The sequence below is a fragment of the Sphaerodactylus townsendi genome, linkage group LG01 (genome assembly GCF_021028975.2).
Source record: "Sphaerodactylus townsendi isolate TG3544 linkage group LG01, MPM_Stown_v2.3, whole genome shotgun sequence".
NCBI classification, from domain to species: domain Eukaryota; kingdom Metazoa; phylum Chordata; class Lepidosauria; order Squamata; family Sphaerodactylidae; genus Sphaerodactylus; species Sphaerodactylus townsendi.
Window position 1 is genome coordinate 166,844,370 of NC_059425.1, and position 21,713 is coordinate 166,866,082.

At 41.2% G+C, this 21,713-nt stretch overlaps 1 protein-coding gene across 1 annotated transcript in view; it reads right to left on the reverse strand.

The window, feature by feature from the left end:
* Positions 1-537: 537 nt before the first annotated feature.
* Positions 538-21,713, reverse strand: part of PUM2 (pumilio RNA binding family member 2) — a 75,017-nt gene continuing 53,841 nt past the window's right edge. Inside the window, exons 14-22 of the mRNA XM_048506029.1 lie at positions 20,856-21,092; positions 13,351-13,618; positions 12,532-12,661; positions 10,682-10,810; positions 10,367-10,504; positions 8,286-8,411; positions 6,932-7,053; positions 4,254-4,446; positions 538-3,250 (exon numbers count right to left, since the gene is read on the reverse strand). Of these exons, the coding sequence (XP_048361986.1) occupies positions 3,119-3,250; positions 4,254-4,446; positions 6,932-7,053; positions 8,286-8,411; positions 10,367-10,504; positions 10,682-10,810; positions 12,532-12,661; positions 13,351-13,618; positions 20,856-21,092 (1,475 nt within the window). The 3' untranslated portion in view covers positions 538-3,118. The remainder of the gene's footprint in view (positions 3,251-4,253; positions 4,447-6,931; positions 7,054-8,285; positions 8,412-10,366; positions 10,505-10,681; positions 10,811-12,531; positions 12,662-13,350; positions 13,619-20,855; positions 21,093-21,713) is intronic.

Below are 21,713 nucleotides of genomic sequence, written 5' to 3' on the forward strand. Positions count from 1 at the left end.
TTCCTGGTGGCAATTACCATTTGGGGAAGAATTCAGGGAATAAATATTAGTTGGTACTTATTATCTATCTATAAAGAAAAAAGAGTTGACATCGCTTTTGGTGGCTGAAGGTGGAAGGGTTATCACAGTTTTAACACTTTCCTCTGATTATGAACTTCAAACACAATATATTTTGCTAGGCTGTATAAAATGTTGAGCCAATCATGTTTTCCTTGCCCCAATCTAAACAGCTTTAAAAGTCTACAGTAATCACACAGGCCCAGGGTTAGATAGCAGCCTCTTGGGACAGAGGGCAAATTTTATGTCAGTTTAGCGAAATAATTTTGATTGAAAGCACATGGAGGGGCAGGCCAAAACAGTAAGTATCAATATGGAAAACTTCCCAGGAAAAAAACAAGACAAAACTTAATCTGAAGTATTAAATTTCTGCAAGCCACGGTTAAGGGGTTGCCGAAGGAAACTAATCAGAAATGCTAGCCAAGGGTATGATACAACCATTTGGGGTAGGAATTAAAACATAAGACCAAGCATGTTGCATGAAGTTATTCACACATTTTTTTTTCATTTTGTTGTTTTCTTTACAGCATATTACAAGTGAACATTACATTATTTAATATGAACTGAGAGCAGCCTAAAGGCAGAACAGACCTAAACACGCTCGGCAAAGTCTTTCACAGCCAAATCTGCATCAGAGAAAAGACTGAAACAAAACGAACACAGCGGTTCTTAAAACCAAAGACATTTCCTATACATTAAGTGAGAAAAGGTACTATTTTTTTCACACAACTGTGCAAATATATTTAATAAAACTGATTAGGAAAACCATCGACCAGCTAACAGAAGAAAGCATAAATATCCCACTTAACCAGCCAAGGGGTCTTCAATGGACTAATGTACCACACAATACTGAATTGTTTTAAGGCTATGAGGATCATTCTATATGAGATAGAACACAATGACCCCACTTTCCTCAGTCACAATGAAGTGGTGAATGAAAAGGTAAGATGGAGATCTGATGAAAATGCAGTGAAGAATACTAAGCTGGCATTACTACTGGAAAATTTGGTATCGTGAAAGGTATATAAAGGAGCAAGCTAGCATATAAATTGAAATGTGACATACATTTAAATTAAAAAATTAAGGAAGTCTGTGTTGCAATGGCCTGTATGGTGTGATACAAAGTACTGTATACATGAGTTGTGTCACTCTCCTGCCTTCCCACAAAAAAGCTTTCATATGATCTAGTTCGATCACTACCTCTAGCCACTGAAAGAAAGAATCTATATCTTAGCCCTCAAAACAAAGAAGGGTTTACACAAAATACTGACTTGAACAAAATACAAAGCATTTTATCTTTCAGAAACTGAATATACAAAGTAAGCTTCTTTCCAAAATATTTTCATAGGCAAAGGATTAAAAAGGATTTTAATTATACACATATGGTCACAATTCTGCCTTAAAAAGGAAACTGGGAAATGTACATAAGGCCGCTTGTAAATGTACATCTTTATCATACTGTTACAGTGTCATGTTCAGAGAAAAATTGACAGTATCATACATATTTGCTTTAGGATGAAACAAGCTCTTCAAAAATACAGTACTCTTCTGTACAAAAACAAATCGTGCCACATTTAAGATGGAAGAAGCACTGGTCAGGTGTGGTCAGCATTTCCGTCCATTAATTTGTGTTTATTCTCATATTTCTGCTGAATAATTTCCCAAAATGTCCATATTAACAGAATAGGTTATAAACAAAAAGGTTTCTCACAATAGATAAAAGAAAGCTGGTTCATATTTTTGAAACCATATAAAGATAGAATTTTTTAAAAAATCAGTCTTGATTTTGCTGAAATAAATTTACATTATACAACACTATGTCAGGGCAATAAGGGACAGGGATATGAATATACACTAAAATGCAAATTTTCTTCCCAAAAGGGGTAAAACAAATTACATTTACAGCATGAAGGTTTACAAATGTACATCTGTACAACCAAAGGCAAGCATCACTACTCCATTAGCAAAGCTTGTAAAACGTTGAAAACAAAAAAAGTTGTTTACAAACTGTAAAGTTACATCTATTAACTACACTTATACAATGCTTATATTTATAAGGAAGCAAAAAGCTATCTGAATATTTAATCATGCTTTAGAGGTTGAGCTATCAAGTTTCAGTGACCTTTTTCTTCCTCCATTAAACACCCATGGTTTGAACTCACCACGGACACAAAAACGTATGCTCAACATTTTCAAATCCTGTCTTAGTTATATATGCAAAGCAACACACTCCCTTCTCTTGCACTGGTAGCCTGCCAGTTGATTCAGTGCAAGTTTACTCCCCCCACCCCCCCGACAGTACATTGCTGTACGGAAGTACCACCTTGATTTTATTTCCCTACCCTTCACATCAATTAAATATTTACGTATATACAGATCTTTTATACAGTGTGAGAGAAAAAAAGGGCACTGTGATTTAAAAAAATGGTTTCCAGAGACATAAAGGTAGAAACTATTCCATATTATCACATTTTCACATTTTCTCGTCCTTACTGGTTATTTTCAGTGCCCTGATTGCTATTTGGATTACGAATTGTGAACCACCAAAATACAGAACTTAACTTTCTGGAACATGTTAAATAATAATTACTTAATTGCTCTATTGTCAACTGTTATAAAAAAAGTTTCACACAAAGGGAAGAAATGAAAACTAATTCTATATACAATTATATAAACATGTTGTGCTATGGAGTTGGGTAGACCTGCCAGATTGTAAGCCAGTATATTAAAAGAATACTGTACTTTTTTCCCTTTAAAAACTATTTTATTCAGTGACTTTACAAGGTAAAAATTTACAAAATGTGAGAGCTATTCTGATAGGTACATCATTTACAGGCATTCTGTGCTTTGTGAGCCGTGCAATCTGATAGGTCTCTGATACGGAATGGCAATATGCTGCAATTCATTCCCCAAAAATATACACATTAATAATTTTTTTACAAATGGATGAAAAGTCAATAAATAGATATTTCTTTTAAAAAAACACATTTTCAGTTAAGTTGTGTGTTTTGATCATTCACAATAAAAAATTTATCTTCCAGGCTGCTTCTGGGATTTGCCTTTAAAGCATCCCGTTGGGGGGCCCCCCAACTGGCCCCAGATCAGTGCTGTTCTTCAGGTAATACTTCTCCAGCTTGGCAAGGATGTGTTTGCCGTAGGTGTATTTACGCAGGGTCGTAATATGGGGCCGAATCTGTAACAAGAAAAATCTACATTTTATTGAAATATCCTCAGTGGTTAAAACAGAGTGTCTTATGATGAATTATTTAGGAACATCAATATTTATGAACTCATAGCAATGCGCCAGAACTTTTAACACCTGAAGTAACAAGTAATATTCAAGGTGACCCTAGCTGAAGGACAGGTTCAAGAGAAATTTGTTTTGGTCAATAGTAAGTACATTTTATAAGGGCAATTATAAACAAACCTCTACCTACAGTCCCCTAGATCTAATCCACCTTTTAAATTATGCAAGTGACTTGCATGTCACATAACACAATCTTTTTGGGACTCTAAAAGCCTAATGAGGAAAGATTACTATTGAGAGAAGTGTATCATTAAGAGCAGAAACATTTTTTTACAGATAGATTTTGAAGAAAACTGAAGCCAAGAGTGATTATAAGTTGATTCTACTGGTAGACTTAGATTATGTATCTTCCTACGTGAGTGTTCTAGTGATGTGGTGGTCACTAGAAAGCTTCTTGTTGCACAAGAACACATGTGTCAAACTCGCGGCCCTCCAGATGTTATGGACTACAGTCCCCATCATCCCCTGCCAGCATGATGCTGGCAGTGGGTGATGGGAACTGTAGTCCATAACATCTGGAGGGCCGCGAGTTTGACACCTATGCACAAGAACATGCGCCATAACAGAGAACAGTACTGAGCAAGCTGGAAGTAAGATACAAGATCCATGTCCTAAATAAACTGCTTACAGATGCTTCCAAAATGCAAACATTAAAAACAACAGGGTGATTATAGCAAACAGTATCAAGAGTCATGAAGGTGGCCAAGGATGGGAAATGAGAAACTTGAAATTTAAATTTCATGACTTTTGTCCCACCTTACTGGGGCACTTTTTAAGCAACAGATGAGGGTTTTTAGTCCACAAGGATTATGATACAATAAGTCTGTTAGGACACTTTTTTGGCCCAAATGCAAAAGCTCTTCCAGTCTTAGCTGAGCTCTCCAGTTACCTTATGCATTATAATCTTGCGCTGAGCAGGTTCAGCCATATCGATCATCTTCTGAACAACGTAGTTTGCATACTGGTCCTTCATCATGGTGTATAAGGCACTGTGAGGACCATCGTTCTGGCAACACACCTCATCAATCAGCAGAGCTCTCTCGGCACGAGAGGCGTGAGTTACACATTTTTCCACCACATTACTGCAAAACAAAGATTACAAGACTTGTCACCAACTGAAAAAAAAAGACTTCAATGTATTTTATACTGATCCAGTTCAGGTATTTGAAATGACGATAAAAGTGCTACTTGAACGAATGAATATTGTGGTAACTAAAGGTAAACGTAGTTCCCTGTGTGAGCACCAAATAATTACTGATCCATGGGGGTAATGTCACATTGCATTTATATTATACATTCATTATATCATGCCAATCTATGTTCTTAAATTAGCCTTTGAAGCATGGACACCACTGTAGTACAGTTTTGCCTTGGCATCCCATCAGGAGACCTGGAACATGAGACTTTGAGACTTCCATACATGCTGGCAAAACCTGGACTTGTGTAAAGGTGATGCTGGTGCTGACCCTTCTCACAGTCCTAGGGTTTCCGACAGTGGCGTATTGCCCACGGGGACAGGGGGGATCAAATAACCCGTGGGCAAATGGCAGGGTAAGGGTGTGCAAAATCAACCCCCCTCCTCCCTCGCTCTGACTTGGCTCTGAAATGATGGATCAGCGTGGGGGAGGCTCCTAAAGACAGAGCCGGCCTGCTGCCGCAGCACCCATCTGAGCCGCCTCCTCCCCCCCCAGGCCTTCGGGGCCAGCTCAGACAGGCACTGCAGGGCCTGGGGAGGGTAGGCCGCCTGCAGGGAGGTGGGGGGAGCAGCTTGGGGGGGGCAGGGCTCATGGAGATGTTGTCCCTGGGCACCATTTCTCTCCCCCCCACCCCCGATACCCCTCTGGTTTCTGAGCTACACAGAAGCCATAAGCAGATGTCCTGATTACAGCGCAGGGAGGGGGAGTGGGCACCAACATGCTGGCCTAGCCCTTTCGCCACACAATCATAACATGGGGCTAACATGTGAACCAATGTTGTTGATCATGGAGAAGGGGGCACTTCATGCATTCCCCCCATGTAGTCCACTTGACCGTGTGGAGGCAGAGAAAGTGGCCAATGTCTCTGCTTTCTCTCTGTGTGGTGAGAGTCCGAATGACTGGGATGTCTGTACAGAGCTGGGGTGACATGGCAAAGGGCCACACAACATCAGATCCCACGCCAAAAAAAGGCAACAAAGAGGTCCCACAACTTCAGTCTGATAATCTAATGACCGAGCTAGATGTCATAACGGATCTGCATTTCAACAAGCGTCTACCTCAACTGTGAAAATGCAACTAAATGCAAATATGTGGGGGAGCTTACAGAATTTCTTTGTTGGCTGCGTTCTGCCCCTTTGCAGCCCTTCTTCCTGAGCATTTTCCCCTCAAGCAACATGTTCTGAGAGCCAAAGCTCAGAGGCGAAGTAAAGTTCAGGGTGGGAAGACTGTAAGAAAATATGCTAGGAGCAGGAGGAAAGTTCTACCCTACTCACTCCAGAGGATCCTTTTGTTATTAGTCTTCAATTCTCTCCCCTTCTTTTTCTACGTGACTGGGACATAAGAGTTGCTGCCGTTATACTGAGGTGGACTCTGACTCTGATTCAATGGACAGTTTAATCAGTCTTAAACATCTAAAAGTTGCTTAGCAAAGAACCAGTTCACCAACTGTTCTTTGTGTCTAATTTCTGAGCCTCCGGGATGCGCAAAAAGTATAATTTCAACTTTTTCTCTTGTGATTGTAAAGGCAATATTTGCTTTTACCAGAAGAAAAAAAAGAATTGGATTTTATACCCCACTTCTCTTTACCTTCAAGGAGCCTCAAAACGGACTACCACCACAATAAAAAACAAAACAGAGAGGCTTTCAATTTGAATTCAACAAGTGGCGCATTTTTTTCACCCAAATATCAACAAGTGTATATATTTACTTTCATATAAGTTCCCTGCATTAAAGGCTGGATATAATCCTTCGTTTTATACAAACCATTTGTTCCACTGTTTATTTTTAAGGCTGCCACAATAGTTATGTGGAAGCAAGGTTCCCTTCCAGGCACTGAAGTGTAAGACAGCAGCTCAAGGGGTTTTGAACTTTCACTAGCATCACTGTTTGCTGTAATGTAAACAAATTCTGGTCAAGCAAGCCAGGTGTTCGAACTTGCGACCATCGACTACAGAAGCAGGAAAAAGCAGGAAATCAGAGGTGTGTCCTTGTTCAGCTCTAACTATCTTACTGGACAGACATTTTGTTCTCTAATAGACAGAGAAGAAATCAACCCAAGGTATGGACCATGGGATGGCAATGAGTAAAAGAAAAGGTATTTTGGTTAAAGTGCATGGAAAATTTAAAGCAAGAATCATTCAGCGCCTCACATTAAATGTTTTAAATGATGGATGTAACTGCAAGATCTGCTTGTAGAATAGATCTTTGCCACCTTGACATTACAATGGGCCCCCTGCACAGCAACTGAGAACTGAGATGTGGGCGGGGGAGGTAGTAACAATAGGGTTGTAAAGGCAATTGGAGAAAAGTGGAGGACCAACTCACATAATGTAATGCAACTTAGGATCCAACCCACTGCGGTCAGTCATACCTGGCAAATTTATGCTGACTTAGAGTTAGGACTTTTCCTCTGATTTCAGAAACAATTTTACTTTTATCTTCAGGACGCCCATGTTCCAGTACATGTTGGATCACGTAATTTCCATATTGATCCTGAAAGCGACACAGTTTTAAGTTAGTTTTTGTTACGCTTGCGGATTTACAGTGCTTGGTTTACAGAGTGCTGAACTTGCACGTGGGAGACCCAGGTTCCAATTCCCACGGTGCCTTGAAACTTGCTGGGTGACCGTGGGGCAGTTACTCTCTCTCAACCTAACTTTACCAAAAAATGCTTGTTGTGAGGTTTAACACTGAGGAAGAACAATATTTGCCATTGCCTCTCTTGCTTCATCCACTCCGTACTCTTCTGATTGGTGGGATCTTATAGAAGCCAAGGTGACTGCCCCAGGTCTAACTGTGGACACCTTAGCCATGTTACCGCCAAATGAAGTGCTGAAGACAACCAGAGGCAAACTTTATGAGTTTGAGTATCATGGCTTGATGGCCCAGCCTAGCAAGTACTGCACGCCAATTTCCCTAGGTATTTCATACGACTCCTGGGGCATGGCCGAATATTTGTTCTCATTTTCTGACTCTAAGCGGTGTCGTGCATTAACTGTAGCTAGGTGCAATGTCTCACCTTCTGCTGTGAGACAAGGAAGAGGCACAAATATCCCACACCATGAAAGACTTTGTGTATGCAGGTTAAATAGTGAGGATTCTATACATCATGTTTTGTTCCACTGCCCTCTATATGAGACAGCTAGATCAAAGATTCTGCTACCTCTCTTGGCCGGTCCTGAAGGCTGGACCAATCAACAAGAGACAACATTTCCTTTGAACAACATTTTGGGCGCTGCTTTAGAGCAAATAGCTAGGTTTCTTAGTATAGTTATAAAAAAAGGGCCCTTAATCAAATTTTTGCCTGGTCAATTTAAGTTCATATTTGGTTACTGCACCATGTGTGTTTTCTTTTATTTGAATATATGCCATTAAACATTCCTGACTTAAGAAAATGATGTTTGTCATTCTGAGGAGGAAGAGCTGCGTAAAAATGTACTAAATACATACTGACTTTTTTAAAAAAAAAAACCTCAACTGGGCGAGATAAAGAAGAGACCATTCGTGCATCTATGTTCTGCCTATATTATCATGATGTCATAGAGACAAAACAATTATAACTAATATAAACACTGAACCAAAGCCTAAAAATGTTTTTGAAATATAGGCATTTATTTAAAAGTTCGTGCTCCTAAACGCTCAAGTTATCTTTTACTCACATTTGCAAGAAATATTTTTTAAGTTGTAATTTATTTTGCTGTCACCATATCCAAGCATACACCAACCTGCACAAGCTGTTCTGTATGTTGATGCAGTTCTTCTAAAATAGGCAAAGTCTGCTCAGCAGTGCAGTGCTCCAGAATACGCTGAATTACTCTGCAGCCATAAGGATGAGTTGAAAGCACAAACACCTTAAAACAACAGGATTACAGTTATTCACTGCTACATATCTGTCCTGCTCCATAGGAAATGAAGACTAGAACTCCAGTCTTCAAGGGTGTTTCTTTCCACTGTGGAACTCCCTGCTTAACATCTGGCACTGGAGCTTATAATTTCCCCATGGGGAGATTCTATCTGCATCTGGGTCCCACCTATCTCACTGCAGGAAGGTGCTTAAACTCATATTTTATTAGAGGCGCCTATCTCCCCATATAGAGCAGTGAAACATATAGAGCACATATAGAGCAGTGAAACAAAATCAGTGGCCTTCATAACACAGGTACTTCTCTCCAATTGCTTAAGAACATAAGAACAAGCCTGCTGGATCAGACCAGAGTCCATCAAGTCCAGCACACTGCTACTTGCAGTGGCCCACCAGGTGCCTTTGGGAGCTCACATGCAGGATGTGAAAGCAACGGCCTTCTGCTGCTGCTCCTGAGCACCTGGTCTGCTAAGGCATTTGCAATCTCAGATCAAGGAGGATCAAGATTGGTAGCCAGATGGACTTCTCCTCCATAAATCTGTCCAAGCCCTTTTTAAAGCTATCCAGGTTAGTGGCCATCACCACCTCCTGTGGCAGCATATTCCAAACACCAATTACACGTTGCGTGAAGAAGTGTTCCCTTTTATTAGTCTTTATTCTTCCCCCCAGCATTTTCAATGAATGCCCCCTGGTTCTAGTATTGTGAGAAAGAGAGAGAAATGTCTCTCTATCAATATTTTCTACCCCATGCATAACTTTACAGACTTCAATCACATCCCCCCTTGTTGCTTGTTCAGGAAGCTTGTTGCTGAGTATATGGGAGAACCTTTGACAGGTCTGCTGAAGAACTCATCTTGCCCACCTGGAAGTAGCCTAAGGTAAGTGAGACAGTGCCACTGACAGTGTTACTTCCTTGATAAACAACCAATCTGCCACGGCTCAATGATTATTAGTGTGGAGATTTCAAAAGCTGACTACATCTGGACCACTTTTAAAAGAAAAAAAAGCAAGCTGTTTTCCTACACTTGAATGGTGGAACACGAAGTACAGATTTTAAAATTCTCTGGCAGAGATAAAGAGCGTACTGTGACCCTCTGAACAGAAACATCACATATGCAGATCTCTTCCCCAGTGACATGGGATATCTTGAAGCTAGTGACAAATAAAGACACAGCGATTACAGGGGACAGAGTATTTCTCTGAGCCCCATCCCTAGCATAGAACACTAAACTATGTTTAGTGCTAGTTTGTGTCTCCAGGACCAGATAACCCTCTATTGTACCCCAATTGTTAAGGGTGAAGTCGATGGTCAACTGAGTATAGGCAACCATTCTCTGAGCACAGAGCCTTGTCTGAATCAGTGCCCGGGGAACCACACCTCTCTGTGAAATGAAAATATTCTTCCCTCTGACAAAACCAACCTAGAGGGTTAATTCCCACAATGGCTTCCCTCAAGCAGGAAAATGTGAAGATGAAACATGGCCCCCTGATTTTCTGATCTGTCACTGTAAGTATTCAGTGAAAACTGCCGTTTCTGGTGGGATTGTTAAAGCATCCTGAAGAACGGAAAGTGAAGACAAAATTCTTACCATTTCGCCTTTCCTCTTAGCTTAGAATGTGCTGGGGCACTCATTTTAGATAAATTAATACAAGGGAAGTTCTCTAGACAATAAAAGGTTATGAACCAGACCCTTCCCATTTTTGTCAAATGATGTGTTTCTTAATGCTGAACACCACCTTCTCTCTCCTAATCATCAATCTCTTCACAGCACAAACAAAATGATTACTAGTTCCGCATGAAAACAAAAATTACACAACCCAAATCAAGCTGAATTATGCTTTGGCACTTGCAACCATTTCTTGACAATATTAGCTACAGAACGCAATCATGGAAAGCAATCAGCATCCACGCCATCGAAGAGAACAACCGAAAAGCTAATTTACCTGTCCTTTGAAAGCATCAATGATAAACTGGAGTGACTGTGGCTGAACACATTCGATACACTTTTGTACCACATGGTTTCCATTCTGATCTTTCACACATTTGAGGACATGGCCATCGAGCTCCTTCACCATTTCGTTCTACAAAAGGAGGAAAGCACTGGTAAATGTGACGCCATTTCCCGAGAAATGATTCTTCTCCCACATCAGTGCTTTCTAGAAAGAATACGAAGTTTCATTGCAAGCATGGTTTACAACCACGCAAGGGGGAAAAAATATTTCGTAGAGTACAAAAATATTGTTCTAACTTACAATTACCTGCTGGTCAGGTGAAATAGACTCTAGCGCTTTCTGAATGACACGGCAACCGTACATCTGGAGTGCTAATGGGAGAACGTGGCCACGAATGCGTGTTGCAAGAGCAAGCTTCTGGTCAATGCTTCCAAACTACAAGGAAAACGGAAGGTACTATTAACAGAAGCAAGGAAGGCAGGATATTCTGAATTACAAGAGGAATGGCCATGCAAATATGTCTTACTAAGAACATAAGAACTAGCCTGCCATTGCTAAAACACTTAGTGTCTTCAAGCCACATGAACATAAGAACATAAGAACAAGCCAGCTGGATCAGACCAGAGTCCATCTAGTCCAGAACTCTGCTACTCGCAGTGGCCCACTAGGTGCCTTTGGGAGCTCACGTGCAGGATGTGAAAGCAATGGCCTTCTGCTGCTGCTGCTCCTGAGCACCTGGTCTGCTAAGGCATTTGCAATCTCAGATCAAGGAGGATCAAGATTGGTAGCCATAGATTGACTTCTCCTCCATAAATCTGTCCAAGCCCCTTTTAAAGCTATCCAGGTTAGTGGCCATCACCACCTCCTGTGGCAGCATATTCCAAACACCAATCACACGTTGCATGAAGAAACGTTTCCTTTTATTAGTCCTAATTCTTCCCCCCAGCATTTTCAATGAATGCCCTTTGGTTCTAGTATTGTGAGAAAGAGAGAGAAATGTCTCTCTGTCAACATTTTCGACCCCATGCATAACTTTATAGACTTCAATCATATCCCCCCTCAGACGTCTCCTCTCCAAACTAAAGAGTCCCAAACGTTGCAGCCTCTCCTCATAAGGAAGGTGCTCCAAAACTACTTCAAAATTTCAACCATGGAAGTATCCACTTCAACATAGGAATGCTGTAAATGTCATATATCCACTGGGCCACCAGGATTTTTGAATTTTATACCATTGATGTGAGCTGAAGACAACAAAAACTGCTTCACTTTCCTAACCGCTGAAAAGTCCCCATGGTCTTACCATCAATTTTAACAGTCAGCACTTTGAAATGGACCACCACCAACTGCCACCACCAACAGAAAATAAAGGGAAACCTTATCCTTATACGCCATATAAAGATGCAATGATTTCAAAGCAGGAGGACAGTATCTATTTGTCTACATAGCTGAAGTCTTAGATCAACATAACTCAAGCTGTACTTGGGAAATTATCCTTCCCCCAAGCGCCTATCTATTCACCTATATTGCCCTTCAGGAGAAAGTCGGATCAGACTGAGAAAAACTAAGAGGAATGCAAGCCCCCATTCAACTGCTCACTTCTATCCAGACAGCAAAGTGAGACAAGTACAAAAGCAACTCCAGATCTACACCCTGGCCCCCAGAAAGGCCACAAAGGTGGGTTCCTCAGATGCTCAACTGGCTGACACTCTGGAAACCAACAGCAGTGCCCCCACCCTTAGAAGCAGTTTTATGAATAAAGTGTCATTATTCACATACACACAACGCAGCAAAAGATTTAAAAATACCTATCCTAGAGTTATTTTATTTGGTAATTAAGCTCTGATCATTCTGTAAGGATTTTTCAAAGCTGTTCTGAAACTGAATCCCACATTGAAATTCTCCGATTCAACTGACAGTGCTTTAATTTTTCAATTTATTTTAACTGCACCAATTTCAGCCAGATTTTAAATACTGTGTATTTTCATGTAGAAGCTGAAACTGAAGATGTAATTCTCAAATCTCTCTGTACCACCTTTTACAAAATCTGCAGCAGAGATTGGAACGTGCCTGTAACATTATCTTTATGCAGAGACCTAGACCACCTTCTGTTTGGATTGAGTTTGTAACGTAACAGCTCTCTTCCCGAGCACACTCACCTCAAAAAACTTCTGTATGACATAGTTTCCAAACACATCTGTCATCAGCTGATAGGCTGCTTGCAGAATCTCACTGAATACCATCTGGCGCTCCGCGGGAGTAGCTCTTTCCAGCTTCTGCTGTATAAACCTGAAATTCACACGCCGTTACAAATTAAAAGTACTGTAAAATCTCTGAAGGTACAAACAGCTGCAGCAAGAACTTAAAACAAAAGCTGAAGCCCACACCAAAAAACAATGTTGGTTTTTAATGCGGGAACAGGACATTTTTAAATTGAGCTTTTCTGCAAACACAACCTAGTACTTGCTCCCTTTTCTAAACATCCTTCTCCTCTCCCAAGGGGACTTCCTTTCTCCCTTCCCCACATCCTACCCCTCATGTGCAAACCGCAAAGCTGGACAATGACTTTTCAACTTAAGTTAAGTAGCAAAAGCAAGCTTTGAAATAGTGGAAGTCACACATTGTTTTTATGGCTCAGATTTCCATTACTGATTAGAATGCTCGGTTTTAAGAACTGAGTAAGATCCCTTCTTTTTTCCCCATCCCATCCATTTTTAGCACAGCTTGAACAGAAATGACATCAGAGTCATCAAGTTTGGGAGGATGAAATCAGGATGGACAGTGTGTGACGGACCAAGTTTCATCTCATATTTATCTTCTCATTCATCACAGAAGTATTATTTAACCATCTCCAGTTAGTTCAAATGTCTAATATTAAAACTGACAGAAGTTCAGGGAGGTTTCTCTCATCAACACAATGCAAAGAACCACTTATTTTTCATAAATCTACTCTGTCTAGCGTTCTCACAGACACTTACCTAGAACCATGCTGGTCTCGTGAAAACTCAACTATGTGCCCAACCAGATCTCGCAGCTGAAGATTAGGAAAGCGATTGTTTCGGAAATCTTCCAGTAACCGACTACGTCCAGAGGGCATAATGTCAGACCTACTGTAACGAAGACGCGAGGGAGGAAACAGCTGGCTGCTGGAGCTAAAGAGGCTGGAGGTACTTGCTGCGCTGCGATACTTTGCTTCTGCTCCGGGGGCCGCAGAGATATAGCGACCACTACCATTGGTCAGTCCTCCTACAATGAAGCAGCTTTGTCAGTAAGAATGTTAAAAAATGTGCTACAAACACTAAAGTTATACTAGAGCTAGGGAATGATGGAATCACGGGAAAGGGTCTTCTCACACATCCTTTTGCACTTAATTCCAGAAGGGAACAAGCAAATCTTACTGGTGGTTAGGAAGTACCGAAACCGAGACAGCTCCAACATAAAACGAGAACTCTGCACTGGACTTCATAAAATCAGTTAAGGAAACTCAACTTCTTGCAGCTGTGGCAAGTGTCAAGCTGGCCACATGAATTCAAGCACACACTCCAACAACCTTTCCAAGTCTCTCCAAAGGACCTGTCACATTACAGCACACCATCAAGCCTCCTCTTAAAGGGTTTATAGTGAATGAGCAGGCCTGTCTCCAATCTCACTATTGCATACTATATGTTTGAGAAACCCTGAAAGCGTACAAAAGTTACAGTTAAGAACTATTCAGGTAAAGTTTCCAAAGCTCAAGCTAATATACTTAGTAGGTTTTGCTACTACTTCTTTTAAATACCCGTGGTAGCTCCTCCACGACAGCTTCTAAGCACCTTCCTAAACCGACATGAGGTCAGTGCAGTAAAATTTTAAAATTGCAGACTCTCTACCAAGATATTGTAACCATATCGACTAGCCAGAACTTAATGCATTAATATACCACACACAATTAAAGCCAACAGAGAACTATTGTAAGGCAAGCATCTACTAATTTTACCTAGCGTGGAATCAGCCCTCTAAGGAAACAGAGGTCAAGCCACTCCAGAGCTAACTGTGCGGGATGTGAAAGTATGGCAAATCTAGCATCTACTTGAAATGTAGGGCAGGATTGTGGAAAGGTGTTTACCTGCCTTCCCATTCCACCTGTTAAGTCCCCTACACTGCCACAAACATGTACTTCTGAATGTAAAGGACCCTTGAGAATGATATGGAATGTGGTAAGGGGCTAGATGAAAGAATCCACGGAAGGTGCTACCCCCAGCATGACCAGAGCCAGGGGTGTGGATCCAACCCATAGCATAGCCCTTTAATATAAATATTAAAGAAGTGAATGTTTCAGAAAAACGATTAGTGAATCCTAACTACAAAATCACACTGTAGACATAATTTCTAGCAAAGTGCAATCGGAACAATGCAAGACGTTATCTCATCAATAAATTACAAGCCTGCGGAATCAAATTATCATGGAGAAGCCGAAGCCTTCCAAATAATTCAAAATGATTTGCAGAATTTGGGACATTCATTCACAGTAAATCAGTAAGCTTACTGCCTTATATAACATATTCAATTACAGGAGAATATAGACAATATTTTGCTAGGAAACAACTTTAAAACATCAGAATAAAACTCAAGGGATGGATTCATAAATCAAACTACATGGTTATAAACCATTCAAACAATTCAAAATCTTCAGTCGTTATTTTTAGATTCTTTGAACTGCCTCTTTTCAGAAAGGCGGAGAGATAAAGGATAAACAGAAATTAACAAGAATTCTGCATTCACTTAAACATCCAGAGAAAAGAGAAGGGCATAATAACGAAGGAGTTCTACATGTCAGACTAGGACACAAAGATTTCTTCTGCTTTCTTCTCTGAAGATGAAAAGAATAAAATGATCCACTATTCATATTCTAGATATTAGCCTAGAATACCAAGGAAGTTTATTTTGCAACACAATGAATGCGAACATCTAAATATTGATCGAAATCTAGGGATATGATCACTAGGAAGGACATGGCAAAATTTTCAAAGACACTAGGTGGCAGCCAAGCTTGCTTAAGAAGAGTACAGGGCTTCCGTCCCAGTGTTCCAAGAAGACAATCTAAAATTTGTATTTTTGATCTGCACAAAAATGCCTATTTGCAGTCATAAACAACAATGGGTGTTCGTGAGAAACAAAAGTTCAGTCCCAATCCCATTCATAGTTTTATGAGCACACACAATCAAGGCAATAATGGATACATTAGGAATTGCACACTTAAAAAAAATGAAACCCACAAAGCTAAATAGTTATGCTTGTCCTCAGACTTAAATTTATTAAATTTAAATTCAGTAGATTGCTCAGATTACTAATCATAACTGCTACATAATCAAATCTACATCTGGCGTGTGCTTAAGGATATAAACCATTTGTCTTGCTAATCTTTTTTGGAAAATTGTCCCTGGAAACAATTTTTCCCCCTTTTGTTAGTATTAGACACCTATTGGTCAAACTAACTGAATGGGATGCCATTTTTAAGCTGCCATCTTCTATAGCAAATCTTGCCCCAGTAATTTTTTAAAAAGTGCCGTCAAAGAATCCAATCACTGACATTTTCAGTGCTACGGAAAATAAGTTTGGGACTCTATAAGGAAATGTATATCTGTCTAGTACAGGGGTAGGGAACCTTTAACACTCAAAGAGCCATTTGGACCCGTTTTCCACGGGAAAAGAAAACACTTGGAGCCGCAAATAATTTTTGACATTTAAAATAAAGATAACACTGTATATATTGGGTTTTTTTACCTTTTACTCCACTCATTCTGAGAAGCGCATGGATGCGCCTGCCCTGCTGCCTGCAGGGCGGGCAAGGATGGGGCCAGCGGTTTGGCCTTGCCGGCCACCGGGAAAGCGCCCGCCCCGCTCCAATGGGGCGGGCGAGAGGGGAAGCCTGCGGCGCGGCCCAGACGGCCGCGGGCAATTGGTGCGCTTGCCCTGCTGCCTGCAGGGCGGGCAAGGATGAAGCCGGCGGCTCGGCTCATGGAGCTGCAGTGCAAGGGCAGAAGAGCCGCATGTGGCTCTCGAGCCGCAGGTTCCCTACCCCTGGTCTAGTATATGAAAGAAGGCAATGATAGAAGAGTACCGTATATACTCGTGTATAAGTTGACTCGAATATAAGCCGAGGCACTTAATTTTACCACAAAAAACTGGGAAAACTTATTGACTCGAGTATAAGTCTAGGGTGGGAAATGTAGCAGCTACTGGTAAATTTCAAATATAAAAATAGATATGGTCAGGTACTATTTGGGGGTCTCTGCCACTGACCCCCCATTTTACCAATCCCAAGGTCTCTGCCACCGAGCTCTCCATCCCGCAGCTTGTCCAGCTCACCCAGGTCGACTGGCTGTCACCCGCCAAGAGCCAGCCGCCACCGAAAAGAAGTCAGAGGCAGAGAAAGTGGCTGAAAGGGGGAAGGCAGAGGAGAGCGAAGCAGAGAAGGAGGCTGAGAAAGCGACTGAAAGGGGGGAGGCAGAGAAGAAGGCAGAGGAGAGCAAAGCAGAGGCAGAGAAAGTGGCTGAAAGGGGGAAGGCAGAGAAGAAGGCAGGAGAGAGCGAAGACGGGCGAGGGGGAATGCCACACAAAAATTAAGTGGACCCCTCACTCGCATATAAGTTGAGGGGGGCTTTTTCAGCACAAAAAGTGTGCTAAAAAGAAGACTTATATGCAAGTATATAAGGTAGATACAATTGTAGCAAAGGAGGAAACAGCAGACCTCTGTTGATGCAGATTGGGGCAGGCAATGTAAGGAAGCAGGGAATCATCAGAAAGTATCAGAGGGGCAATCCATAAAAAGGGAGCAGAGAACAGAACAAGACACAAAATGAAAGGAAGTGAATTTATACTTGAGATTACCAATCAGGCCATCACTGATCTCTGGAGTACAGAGAATCAGTACCCTCAGGGAAACTGACAGCTTTGGAAGGCAGAACTCTATTGCATCACATCCCAGAGGGGCATAGTGCTTAAGAACAGCAGACTTTAATCTGGTGAACCGGGTTTACTTCCCCACTTCTCCACATGAAGCCTGCTGGGTGATCTTGGGCTACTAGTCATAGTCCTCTGAGAATTCTCTCAGCCCCAACTTACCTGACAAGTGGGTGGGATGGGGGGGAGAGAAAGGTAGAGAAAAGCAGGGTATAAAAACCAACTCTCCTTCTTCTTCGTCCCTTCTAACTCTTGTTCATCTCCTCCTTATGCCCCCAAACTCTACCCCACCCCCAAATCTCCGGGAATTTTCCAAGCTGGATTTGGCAACCACACTTACACTCTAAGATGCCCATTAACGAGAAAAAAAATGGTTGGGGCTTCCGCATTTCTCCAGCTCTGAGCAGAAATAAACCCCCCAAAGACTGTCCCTACCCCTTTTAGATAATTGGGGAGGGTGGGGAGGCACACCCACTTCTTCCCAGCACTCTTTTTCCTTTGTGGCCACAGCATCAATGCTAGGAAGATTATGGCCCTGGTCCTGAATGTCAGACCTGCCTGCTTTCTGGAATCAGCCTCTTGAAGTGCCCAACAGGCTTCCCCCTGAGTCACAGAGGAACTGTAGAATTCAATGCAACCACGGCTGCTGTCAAACATTTAAAAGTGAGAACCCTTGGGGTCCATGCACTTCTGCATGCCTAAAGAGGCTCTGCATCAGGGACAAAAAGTAATTTTTTTTTTCTCAAAGCAGACACAATTACTTAAGCCTGCTTTTTAATCATTTGGTTCAACATTTCCATTTGGGACGATGTCTGTGGTGCTCATGCTAAAGATACCTGATGTGTAGAATTTGGAATCAAAGAGTGATTCAAGTATTTTATCACACACAAAAAGCCAAAGTTCAAACATCTGGAGGAACTCAAACGTTTAGACAACCCCTTCCTTTTAAACAGAGGGATCTATAAATATTTTACTATTCATCTCCAGAAAATAATTTCATATATGAAGTGCTCTTGCTTTATGATGCTGCTGTGGATAGCGAAAGCCTTCAACCTTACATTCCACTGTGGATGGCTCAGAACAGCTTAAAGTTTGCAATGCGGCACAATTTTGCCAATGTCATGAAAATACTGAAGGGGCTAGAAAAGATTCCTATAACAAATCAGGTAATTTCAATAGAGTGGATTCAGTAAATAGGGCTAATTTGAGAGTAACCATTTGGAAATCATGGGCTTGGACCCAGCCAAGCTTTCCCAGGGTGGAAAAATTTCTGCCCACGGTCAACTTTCTCACCTCCCCCTTCCTCACTACTGCTCAAAATACTCCCCATGCTATTCCTGGGGATAGGAATAGTATTTGGAGCAGCAATGGAGGTAGGAAGGCAAAAAAAATTTATGCTCTGTCTTCTTGCAACAGAACAACTCCAGTGGATCAGAGTCAGTGTTGGCACTCGTAACAATTGAGGGGATGAACCCAATTTCAGATCCTGAAAATTCTTAGATGACACCTTTGACTAACTGCAAATTCTTCTAAAATAAAACTCTATAGGAGGGCTCATAGTATAAAGTCCTCAATACCATAATGAGCCAAACAAAAATCATGCGATGCTGATCCTGATCCAATGATACCCCTCACCTCCTGACAGTATACCGAAGTGGATACACAAATTAACAACAGACTTCCTCCTCTGGAGATTCCATTGGGGCCATTATTTTGCAGAACAGTCATGCTGCTACATTTCACCACAATCAGCTATCTGCATGTGAATGTCTATAGTCAGTAAGACATCCAAAAGGGTCTTCATAAGAATCTGTGGAATCTTTTTATTTTGCTATCAGGGGAACGGAATATGAAGGGTTTTTTTAATTGTTCAAAAGCAGATATCAATTGATAGATGTCCACTGTCCAATAGTCAGGCATAAATACCAATTTTAATTAAAAGATACCCGTTTTAAAAAATTTGCATGAATTCAGGCTTCTGTACTGGATTCCAAATAAAATATTACTTTCGTTCCACTTGTGTGTTTTAATTCAGAGCCAGAACAAACAGCCGCAATAGTGATGAAAGCACTTGTATCTCCATCATTTTTCCACAAGTCCTAATTCTGCTCTGTATGAAGACTACTGTTTAGGTTAAATATTGCATTTACGCGCTGTGTACTGCTTCAACTCTTGCGCTATTGCTTGTACAAGCAGAGCTACCCTAAGACATTTTTCTTTCTGCTCAGGCACAAGATAAAAACCATTGACTTCCTAGGAATCACAACATTCATTTTGTAACCGAAGTGAATTGTATCCTTCAATTCTGATCAGCTATCGGTAAGTGTGGAGACCTCTCCACTGGAGGATGGCTGTTTGGGGAAGAGGAAGGCTCTATATGTAACTGAGCAGAGTGGTAGGATACAACTTAGCAAGCTCTTAAGCTACTGCCATTGTGAAGGTATGCTTAAGAGTGTTTGGAAAATGCCTAGTGCAATTTCAGAAGCCAAAGAAACTGCTGAATAGTCAGAAGGGCAAGGGGAGGGATTTTGGTGCCTCGTGAAGCTCTTGGCTCCTTCCACAACCAGAGGAAAAACTATGCAAAGTGAAACATCCACACATTTATAATTAGTGTAAGTTTTATAACCATAGAAATCAGCTTTCACTGCTGCAGAAACTGCACTATTGCAGTAAGCAAGTTTCTCTTTTGGTATGGCTTCCACGCAACCCTGCTGGTCAAAAGTTGCTTGCAGAAATATAAGTGCGTGCTGGAGAGTGGGACCGGCTACACTCGACATTGTGGATAGAAAGCAATGTCTGATCCAAGTTATAATCCACAATTACTTGCTACAGCTTTTAAAAATAAAAAATGATGCTAACGGCAACAATACAGCAAACGTCATTGGCTCAAACACTTCAGCGTAAACAAAATCAAATGAAAATATTACCAACGCAGTAGGTGTAATGGAAAACATGCATTACAAACAAAATACGGCTGCCATTTCCCCTCACGCTATTAAATTATTTTTGCTAACCTTTTTGACAGTTGGCTTCTAAAGACTTACAGCAAAGTCATTAACCTGATTGTTCAGGAAGCAGCTAAATTGTGAACGTTAACTTTTCTTTAACAAAGATTCAACATTTGCATCGTTACCACGCACCAAACAGCCTAAAGCTGACTCCATAAAAGCAGACACATGTTTTAACACATAAACAGAAAAAAATACCTTTGCCTGTCAAACAACAACAAAAACACACAACACAGCCTGTTTCCCCGCCCCCCCCGCCCTCCACCCCTGAGCAGCAGGCTTCGTTTTTACATTGCAAATCTGAAGGCTCTTGGGGGAAACCGCTGTTGCTCCCGCAGCTAATTACTTTCGGAGGTGAGATCAGAAAAAAAAATTTTTTTTGACTGCGCCGATCGAATTCCTACAACCACATTGTTTCGCGTAAGAGGCAAATTGACATATTTAACCCAACATAAAAAATATATTTATACACATATATAAATACATATACACACATACATATACAAACAAAAAAAGGGCGTTGGTTTTTTTACCTAAATGCAAACTGGATGAGGATCCATGTGATGAAAGTGATGGCGGTGGCGTAAGTGAATGTCCTGGCGTTTGGCTTGGCAGAGGCATGCCTATTGGGCTTGGAGAGGAGGAAAATCCCAGACTATTGTAAAATGGCTGCCCTATGGGTGCTAGGCTGCTACTAGATCTTTTGTACAAGTCAGAGCTAGTAGATAGAGACTCTCTCCTTGTGGCACTACTACTTGCAGGACTGCCAACTGAAGAAGAAATAAAAAGACCCTATTACATACAGTGTCAACCAAATCAAACCTAGCCCCAACCTACAACAGCTGGGTATATAACAGATGCGATCACAAGCATTATAACAATCAAATCATTCTGAAGACAATTACTGTGAAAACCACACATGCTTTTTAAAAAGTCACAAAATGAGTACAAACGTTCCTCACGGGGAGAAGGGAGGGATTTCGAAACCATCGCCAAGTCTTGATACGCTCAAGACTTGCTCATCATTTTTTAGCTGACCAATATTCTGGAGTCAGACTTTGGGACCAATAGTCTGGCATGTCGTACTGCATTCATTTGGACCAATGAAGCTGATTTCTACAAACAATCCCTTAATTGGTTTTTCAGTTGAACTATTGTGGTAAGGGACAAGCCCCGAGATGCTGGTTTAGACACACTACAGGATTCATTTTGCATGAGAAGCTCAACAGAACAGAAATTCTGCTTCGCCCACTTCACAATTGCGACTATACAAACCCCGCTAAAATCTGCACTTCTCAATAACATACAAACCAATCACACACTCTAGGAAAACATTCTTGGATGTAAACAGAAAGTTCAATAGTATTTTGAAGGCAGGTCATAAAAGGATA